Here is a 9,192-nt window from a genome sequence, read left to right on the forward strand (position 1 = left end):
AATATCTCTTTTTCTAATCTTCTTCTTATTTTTACTTCTTTCATTATTTTCTTTCATTTGAATAATTTCTTTCATAAGTTGAATACACTTATCACTATTTTCTTTCATTCCTTTATCTCTTTCTTCAATCTGTTTTTTCATTTCTTCAACTTGAATTTGATATTCTTTTTTTATCTCAAAAATATCATCAGTTTTATTTTCTTTCTTTACACTTTTCATTTTATTAATTTCATTTTTTAATCCCTCTATTTTTTCATCTGTATTATTTAAATCTGTTTTAAGTCCAATAATAATATTATCTTTAGTTTTAATGTCTTCTTTTAAGTTATAAATTAATTCATTTGTATTAGCTTGGTTTTGTTCATTTTCTTTTTCCATTTTTTCTATTTTTCTTTCCATTCCATTTACTTTCTTTGTTAATTTTCCATTAACTTCTTCTAATTCTCCAATCTTATTTCTATACTCTGTAATTTTTCCTTGATACGTTTCATTTAATTCTTTTACATAATTTAATTCATTTTGTTTCATATCAATTTGTAATTTCATTGCCTCTTTCTCAGTACATACTTTATTCATTTCTTTTTCTATTTCTTCTATTCTCTTTTGAATTTCTTCTGTTTTCTTTCTAGCAATTTGTTCTTTTTCTTTAATTATTCCACTTTCTTTAATTGCTTCTTGTTTCTTTTTCTCAGATATAGCAATGCTCCTTTCTAATTCGTTATTTCTTTGCTTTGATTTTTTTAATTCTTCTTCCATATATGCTGCTTTTTTTAATATACCACTATTCTTATCCTTAGTAGAACTTATATCTTCTATTGTCTTTTGACTTTTATTTAATTCATCTTCTAATTGTTTAATTTTTGTTTCTTTAATACTTGCTTCTTCATTCATTTCATCAATTTTTATTTTTAACGAGTTATTTTCTTCTATCAGTTTTTGGAAATCTTCTTCTGTTATTGTTGGTTCAAAATTCATTTCTAGCTCTTCTTCTGAATCTTCTTCTTCTTCTTTTGAATCTTCTTGTTGTTCATTTTTTGTTTCTTGAATTGGTTCTGTGATTTTGTTTATTTCTTCTTCTTTTTTAACCAATTCACTTTCTTGCCTTTCTTCTTTTTCTTCTGAGTCTTGGCCAAGACTGAAATCTATCTCTTCATCATTTTCAACTTTCTTTTCTTCTGAACTCATTGAAATTATTTTGTTTTTAAGTTCTTTTAATCTTTTTTTCTTATTTTTATAATAAAACAAAGTCATTAAAATTATGAATTAATAAACTCAAATAAAAACCAAATTAAATGTAATACTTTCCAATTGAAGAATAATCTCTTTGTGGTAACTGAATTCCTTGTTGTGGGGCTTGTTGTTGATACATTGGATATTGATTCCTTAAGGCGTCGTATCTTCCTTGAGGAACAGTTTGTTGATAAATCATTGGTTGTTGTTGTTGGAACTGTTGTGGATTTCCATAAAGTGACATATAATCAATCTTCTTTTGTTGTGAAAGGTCATAAGATTGATGATACTGGGGTTGTTGTGCTTGAGGATTCTGAAGAGCAATATTGTCAAAAACATTACATGACTTGACTTGAGGTTTACTTTGAAGATTACTGAGAATATCAGAGGGTTTTGATTGCTGAGAAGGTTTTGGTGAAACTGGATTTATTACTGGTTCAGCAGAACTTTGTTTTGCATCTAACATGTCAAATAAATTTGAGTATTGAGTTGGCTTTTGTTGTGAAGACGTTTTAGGAGTAGAAGTATTCATGTCAAATAATGGAGAAGCAGAAGAAGATACTTGAACTTGTTGTTTTCTTTGTTGAGAAGGTGATTGTGGATATTTTGAAGGTGGTAAAAAATTTAATTGTTTAGAAGGTGTTGTTTGAGAGTATTGAACTTGTTGTTGAACGGTTGAAGAAGAAGATAATAATTGGTTTTGTTTTTGAGAAGCATTACCTTCATAGAAATTAGAATAGTTTTGTTGATTAAAGTAACGTTTATGTTCGTATTTATCTCTGATAAATCGTTCTAATTGGTGCTGGTCCATGTCAGGTCTTTTAACAACAGAGCATTGGTTTTCCCATATTTTTGCAGCGTTATTATTTCCTATCCTTCGAACAAGATTAACTTGGTCTTCTGTCCAGGAATCAAGAGTAATAGATCTAACTTTAGAAATATGAGTTCCCATTGAACGATGAATTCCAGCACATCTAATACAAATAAAAATACCTAGATTAACACTACTCCATTTAGGGGTAGTAGCACCACAATCAGCACAAACACAATTTCCTTCTTGAATTACAAGTTGGGCTAATTCTTCATGCAAACGTTTTTGAAGAACAGCATCAGTTTTATAATCTAAACTCATTATTCTTCTGAATATTTATAGTTTTTCAATCTTTTTGTAAGAAGAAAATTTAGTTGATGTGTTTTTTTTATTTTATTATTTTTAATTTTTAATTTATTTTATTTAAGACCGCATTTTGACTGAATCCATTTTTATGAATAAAAATTATATTTATAATAATAACTCTTATTGACAAATGTTACTATAGTAAATTTTTTAAATTAAGAAGTTCGAGTAAATTCTTTTGAAGAATTTTGAAAGGAAAGAATAATTATAAATAACTAAAATGTAATTTATAACTTTATTCTCTTTATTGTCATTTAGAAAAATTTGTTTAATTGATATTTGATATTGTTATATAATAACTTTTCACTGTTTCAAAAACAACTATAAACCGTTATTAATTTTTTAAAATATTTCTGTTAGTGCCGATTGAAGTTTTGTATTAAGTAGTAAGAAGAATAACAAAAATTATCAAAAGAACCCAAATAGGTTACTTGTAATTTTTTTTTATTTAAATTAATACAAAATAAATTAAAAGAAGATTGTTATGACGTTTTTGTTCATTTCATTTCTACTTTATTAGCATCAATAAAGAAACATTTGTCTCATAAAAGAATTGAATACCTTTTTTATGTTATTTTGAAGTAATTATAATTTATAATTAAAAGTTTATTAGTTTCAAATAAGTTATTATTTAATTATTATCTTTCTTATTTATTTTTATTAATTTATTTTTAATTCGTTTTAATTTGTTATTGTTTTAGGATAATAAATGAATTAAAAAGAATCATTACTTCAAATATATTATTTTTGTTTTAAATGTTTAATTATTAAGTTATTTGAATAATAATAATTAATTGTTTCTAAGAACAATAAACAAAGAATTAAAAAATAACAGTAATTCTTTCTTTCACTTAGTAAAATTAATCCATTTTACACAAAAAATAAGGTACTTTCTTTTTTTATTTATTAAAATTCGTTTAATCGTTTTGAAGATCTAATAATACAATATTCTGATTTGTCTAATCAATTTGTTAAGATAATTTATTTATTTATTTATTCTATTAGTTGTTTATTTTTAGTCAACTAAGCATTGCTTTAATTTAATTTCAATAGAATAATTTTTTTATTTATTTTAAGTTAAGAAGTTTGTATTCGTTAAATTTTGATTAAGTCTCTATAATCTGGAACAAAAGGTAATGAAGTGTTTTAATTCTAATGTTGCGTTTTTAGGGGTTATTCATTGTTTATTTCCACTTGTTTTTCTTTCTTTTTGTTTATAACCTTTTCATAACTTTTTCTTTTACAAAGACTTTCTGTTATTGTGTTTAACAAGATTATTTAATTAATTATCTGCTGGTCATAAGGTTATTATTCGTTTTAAGAGAATAACACTCTTTTGTTAGGTCTTTTGAGTATGACTTTGAAAATAACTTTTAAAACCCAAGAATCAAACTTATGTCAAAAAAAAAAGAAAACAAAAGAAATATCAATTCAAAATTACATTTATAAAATAAACACGTAGTAACCAATAAATGAAGAAACAAAAATATTCTCAATATCAGTAAAAGTTTTTAGTAAAATGGAAGGATAAGTATAAATGAGAAACAATTATTTTGATTAATTATGATTCAATTTCATTATTTTTTTTTTTAAACTAAAAAAGAACATTGTCAATGTCGGCTGAGGTAAAACAAAAGAAACCTGAAAAATCTGAGTTAAGATATCCGACTATTCATTTATTTGATTACCAAAGAAATAAAAAAGAAGGATTTCCTGATAACGCTGTTAAAACAACAAAATATTGTTGGTGGAGTTTTATTCCAGTTTTTTTATTTAATCAGTTTAAATATTTCATCAATTTATTCTTCTTAATTATTGCAATTTTGTCATGTATTCCACAATTATCAGCAGCAAGTCCAGTTGCTTCGATAGTACCAGTATGTATTATGTTAGGATTCTCATGTATTAGAGAGTTGCTTGACGAATTTGTTTGTTAAAATTTTTCTTAATTTAAAGAAATAGTAAATATTTTTAACAAAATTATAGAGAAAGTTTAGGGCAGATAAAAAATTAAATAAAGTAGAATATGACAAATTACAAAATGATGGAAATATAACTAAAACAAAAGCAAGTCAAATATATCCAGGAGACATTTTGGTTCTTTCAAATAACTCAAGAATTCCAGCTGACGGTATTCCATTACAAACAACAAATGAAGATGGTCTTGTATTTATTGAAACGTCTGAGTTAGATGGTGAAAGTAATCTTAAACAAAGATTAGTTCCATCCCATTTTATTGATAAGTCATATGAAGATATTTGTCAATTAAAAGGAGATTTTCTTACAACACAACCAGACCCAAATTTTGATCATTTTGTAGGGACATTTGAAATAGGATCACAGAATTATAGTGTATCAGAAAAAAATTTTATTCCAAATGGATGTATAATTAGAAACACAGAAAGGTTATTGTTATTTATTGTTTATTGTGGGTTTGATACTAAATTAGCAAAAAATTCATCAAAACCTAAAATTAAATTCAGTCATACTAATAGTAGGTTTAATCGTTTTGTTGCAATTGCATTAATATTTGATTTTATTATTATATTAGCATCAACAATATGTTATTTTACATACTCATATATTTATCGTAAAGGAGAAAAATGGTATTTACCAGATACTGACAATGTTTGGAAACAGACTGTTCTTCACTTTTTTTCCTTTTTAAATATGTTTTCATTCTTAGTACCAGTTTCATGTCTTGTTTCATTAGAATTTTCTAAAATGTTTCAAATGCTTTTTATGTCATTTGATTCTGATTTAGAAATTAATACACTAAATTCTATAGGAGAAAATGAGACAAAAGGATGTATGCCTTGGACTGGAACATTAAATGATGAATTAGGATTAGTTGAATATGTTCTTTCAGATAAAACAGGAACATTAACAGAAAATCAAATGAAATTTATTAAATGTTCTATTGATGGATATATATTTGAAGAAACAGGAAATGGTATAATAGCATCTAATATGAATAATGAAAATATAAACAAATTTAAAGCAGAAAGAACATTATTTGAAAGTGATGTTGGAAATAATTTTGTTGGGGTTTCTATTCCTGAATCACTTATGTCAAGCGCTATACCAACAGCAGCACAATCTTTAGTTATTTCAAGAATTATGACATATGACAATCTTAGAGAAAAAGGAACAACAACTTTAGTAGAAGAAAGTGAGGATAAAGAAGTAAATATAACATCGTTAGATTCTTGGAATGAACCAATTAAAAGTGACATTAAAAGAAGGCCAATAAAAAAATTAGGTGAAAACAATGACTCTTATAGAAGAAATAGTTTCTTTCATGACTCATATTTTGGTCTTAATAGGTCAAGAAATTCTTTAAATTCACAACCACAAATTCCAATTATGTTAATTAATAAAGACAATGAAGATACTATAATCGAAACACCAAATCCTATTTCTACCGTAGAAAATGAAAATACTACTCAATTTCAGAATTCACAAATAAACCCTCATTTAATAACTGTCAAGAAAAAAAGATCAAATGAATATCCACAATATAAACCAAATAAATTAACACTATCATTATTTTCTCATCCAACGACAGGGACAACATCAGAAAAAATATCAAGAAAACAAAGTTTATCTAAGAAAGATGACGAATCCCAAATATTGTTTTGTTCAACGGAAGGTGATAATAATTCAAAAAATAAAAATGAAGGTGTACTAAAAAAGATGGACGAATTTATTCGGTGTATGGCTATTTGCCATGAAGCTGTTTCAAACATCCATGGAAAAAAAATAACATTTCAATCAGGATCACCTGACGAAATTGCACTTTGTGAAGAGGCATCATTAAATGGTTATATCTTCACTAAAAGAACACAAAAGTCAATATTTTTAATTATAGCTGGAGAAGAACATCAAGTTGATATTCAAGCAGTCTTTCCATTTGATAGTAATAGAAAAAGAATGAGTGTTTTAGTTAGGATGTGGGATGGAACGTTGGTACTATATTTAAAAGGGGCTGATATGACTACATTGCCATTAATGAAAACAGGTGAAAAAATAAAAGAAGCTCAAATGGATGTAAATAAATTTGCTAGAGAAGGATATAGAACATTAGTTCTTGGATATAAAATAATTCCAGACTCTGTTTTTATTGAATGGATGATTAAATATGATAATGCCAAATCACTTGTTGTTGGTAGAGATGAAGCAATAAATGCTGCCATTAGTGAAATTGAAAAAGATTTTACATTACTTGGAGTTTCTGCTGTTGAAGATAAATTACAAGATGGAGTACCTGAAACAATTCAGTCATTAAGAAGAGGAGGAATTAGAATATGGATGATTACTGGAGACAAAGTCGAAACAGCAATAAACATTGGATCTACCTGTGGGTTAACACAACAAGAAAAAATTATTCATATGACAACAGATAATTGTGTTGAGGTATTAAAAAATGGAGTATTAAATGAGGATTATTCAGTTGTCTTTGATTTTGGAGTATATAATGCAGTTGGAAAATTAGACGATTTTTGGAATATAGTACTTGGAGCAAAAGCAGTTATTTGTTGTAGAGTCACACCACTTATCAAAGGGGAAATAATTAAAAATGCAAAAAATAGAACAGGAAAAGTTTGTCTTGGAATTGGAGATGGAGGAAATGATATTTCATTAATTAAAGAAAGTGATGTTGGAGTTGGGATTTTTGGAAAAGAAGGTACGCAAGCTGCTCAAACAAGTGATTATGCTGTTAGGAAATTTAGACATTTACAAAAATTAATTTATTTCCATGGAAGACAAGCACTTAGAAGAAATACTTTGATTGTAAAACTTTCATTTTATAAGAATGTTGCATTTATTTTAATGCAATTCTGGTTTGGAATTCAAAATGCATTTAGTGGACAGTCTTTATATGAGGATTTAATTATTACTTTATTTAATATGATTATGACTTCAATGCCTCCTGTTTTTATTGGAGCTTTTGAAATTGATATTCCTTTCTTTGCTGCAAGAGATTATCCTGAAGTTCATAAAGAAATTTTAAAAGGAAATAACTTTACTTCAATTACTTCATATATTTCTTGGCTTGTATTAGCTGTTTATCAAAGCGTTATGTTATATCTTCTTTCAAGTTCTATAATTATAACAAATGATGTATTTGATGAATATGGAAAAACTGGTGGATATGGTTGTTTTTCAGTTTTAATTAGTATCACTTCAACATTAACAATATTAACAACAATGGCATTATCTATTAAAAGTTGGAACTTCTTTTTAGCTCTTGGATTTTTTGTATCTTTTCTCCTTTCTCTTATTTGTATATTACTTGTTTCCTTTGTACCTCAAATGTCTAAACGTGGTTTATCAACAAATGCATTTTCAATTATATTTTCTCAACCATCAACATACCTTTTCATTTTACTTTATGTAATTTTGGCAATCACTCCATTACTACTCCGTAATTTGTTTGTTTTTATATTACTCTTCACTAATTAGTACAAAATATTTATTTAATTTAGTTGTAATAGAACTATTGCCCCTAAGCAATATCAAATCATTCAAGAAGTTGTTCATAAACATCCGCTAACAGAATATGGAAAGTCGAGAACGATTTATCAAGAAGGGAGTGTTGAGGCTCATGATTACTTTTCTGAATTTTGTAAACCAAAACCACTTGATGATAAAAACAACAAGAACAATGAAATTGAAATGAAACAACAACCAAATAATGTTTCTTTTACTGTTAATTCTTGTGATAAATAACATTTTTTGTGACTATTCTAAATTTATTTTTTAATAAAAATTGAGAAACAAAAATAATATTCAATCAGAACTAATAAATTAAAGAAGAGTTGAACTAAATAAAAAAATGGAAGAACTTTAGAGTTTTCTTTATCGTTAACTCCAAACAAAAAGTATTTAAAGATCATATCAAACTGAAATAATCATTAAATAAATATGGGAGACGAAGAAGTTCAAGCACTTGTTGTAGATAATGGATCTGGAATGTGTAAAGCTGGATTTGCTGGTGATGATGCTCCAAGAGCTGTATTCCCATCCATTGTTGGTAGACCAAGACATGTTTCAGTTATGGCTGGTATGGGTCAAAAAGATGCATATGTTGGAGATGAAGCACAATCAAAGAGAGGTATTCTTACACTTAAATATCCAATTGAACATGGTATTGTCAACAATTGGGATGATATGGAAAAGATCTGGCATCATACTTTCTATAATGAACTTAGAGTTGCTCCAGAAGAACATCCAGTTCTTTTAACTGAAGCACCAATGAATCCAAAAGCTAACAGAGAAAAAATGACTCAAATTATGTTTGAAACATTCAATACCCCAGCTATGTATGTTGGAATTCAAGCTGTTCTTTCATTATATGCATCAGGTAGAACAACTGGTATTGTTATGGATTCAGGTGATGGAGTTTCACACACTGTTCCAATTTATGAAGGATTCTCACTTCCACATGCTATTCTTAGACTTGATCTTGCAGGACGTGATCTTACTGATTATCTTATGAAAATCTTAACTGAAAGAGGATATGCATTCACTACTACTGCAGAAAGAGAAATTGTTAGAGATATTAAAGAAAAACTTTGCTATGTTGCAGAAGATTTCAATGAAGAAATGCAAAAAGCAGCATCAAGCAGTGAACTTGAAAAGAGCTATGAACTTCCAGATGGACAAGTTATCACAGTTGGAAATGAAAGATTCAGATGCCCAGAAGCACTCTTCCAACCATCATTCCTTGGTATGGAATGTAATGGTATTCATGAAACTACCTACAATTCAATTATGAAATG

The 9,192-nt window shown here is 26.9% G+C and overlaps 4 protein-coding genes across 4 annotated transcripts in view, besides 16 other annotated features; 2 read left to right on the forward strand and 2 right to left on the reverse strand.

The window, feature by feature from the left end:
• Window positions 1–1,185, reverse strand: part of EDI_043480 (hyaluronan mediated motility receptor, putative) — a gene marked incomplete at both ends in the record, with an annotated part of 1,941 nt that extends 756 nt beyond the window's left edge. The window contains one exon of the mRNA XM_001733490.1: window positions 1–1,185. This exon is cut by the window's left edge and continues 756 nt beyond it. Coding sequence (XP_001733542.1) covers window positions 1–1,185 — 1,185 coding nt within the window.
• Window positions 568–689: a microsatellite.
• Window positions 983–1,120: a microsatellite.
• Window positions 1,186–1,187: 2 nt separating the features above from the next.
• Window positions 1,188–1,271: a sequence feature (AT_rich).
• Window positions 1,272–1,288: 17 nt separating this feature from the next.
• On the reverse strand, window positions 1,289–2,362 carry EDI_043490 (stromal membrane-associated protein, putative; the record flags this gene model as incomplete). The annotated part of the gene is made up of 1 exon (XM_001740952.1): window positions 1,289–2,362. One exon carries the CDS (start codon window positions 2,360–2,362, stop codon window positions 1,289–1,291), a length of 1,074 nt encoding a protein of 357 aa, XP_001741004.1.
• Window positions 2,363–2,423: 61 nt separating this feature from the next.
• Window positions 2,424–2,466: a microsatellite.
• A 23-nt stretch (window positions 2,467–2,489) lies between these two features.
• Window positions 2,490–2,524: a sequence feature (AT_rich).
• Window positions 2,525–2,738: 214 nt separating this feature from the next.
• Window positions 2,739–2,760: a sequence feature (AT_rich).
• Window positions 2,761–2,841: 81 nt separating this feature from the next.
• Window positions 2,842–2,881: a sequence feature (AT_rich).
• Window positions 2,882–2,989: 108 nt separating this feature from the next.
• Window positions 2,990–3,019: a sequence feature (AT_rich).
• Window positions 3,020–3,037: 18 nt separating this feature from the next.
• Window positions 3,038–3,104: a microsatellite.
• A 37-nt stretch (window positions 3,105–3,141) lies between these two features.
• Window positions 3,142–3,203: a sequence feature (AT_rich).
• A 183-nt stretch (window positions 3,204–3,386) lies between these two features.
• Window positions 3,387–3,422: a microsatellite.
• A 19-nt stretch (window positions 3,423–3,441) lies between these two features.
• Window positions 3,442–3,483: a sequence feature (AT_rich).
• Window positions 3,484–3,953: 470 nt separating this feature from the next.
• Window positions 3,954–4,009: a sequence feature (AT_rich).
• Window positions 4,010–4,020: 11 nt separating this feature from the next.
• Window positions 4,021–8,140, forward strand: EDI_043500 (phospholipid-transporting ATPase, putative; the record flags this gene model as incomplete). The annotated part of the gene is made up of 3 exons (XM_001740953.1): window positions 4,021–4,335; window positions 4,394–7,842; window positions 7,897–8,140. The coding sequence occupies 3 exons, from the start codon at window positions 4,021–4,023 to the stop codon at window positions 8,138–8,140; spliced, it is 4,008 nt and encodes a 1,335-aa protein (XP_001741005.1).
• Window positions 4,341–4,392: a sequence feature (AT_rich).
• Window positions 4,930–4,957: a sequence feature (AT_rich).
• An 18-nt stretch (window positions 8,141–8,158) lies between the features above and the next one.
• Window positions 8,159–8,182: a sequence feature (AT_rich).
• Window positions 8,183–8,335: 153 nt separating this feature from the next.
• EDI_043510 (actin, putative) lies at window positions 8,336–9,192 on the forward strand (the record flags this gene model as incomplete). Its single annotated transcript, XM_001740954.1, has 1 exon — window positions 8,336–9,192. A coding segment is annotated over one exon (857 nt), but the record flags the coding sequence as incomplete, so codon positions are not given.

Source organism: Entamoeba dispar, genomic scaffold (genome assembly GCF_000209125.1).
Source record: "Entamoeba dispar SAW760 scf_1105229463377 genomic scaffold, whole genome shotgun sequence".
NCBI lineage: Eukaryota > Evosea > Mastigamoebida > Endamoebidae > Entamoeba > Entamoeba dispar.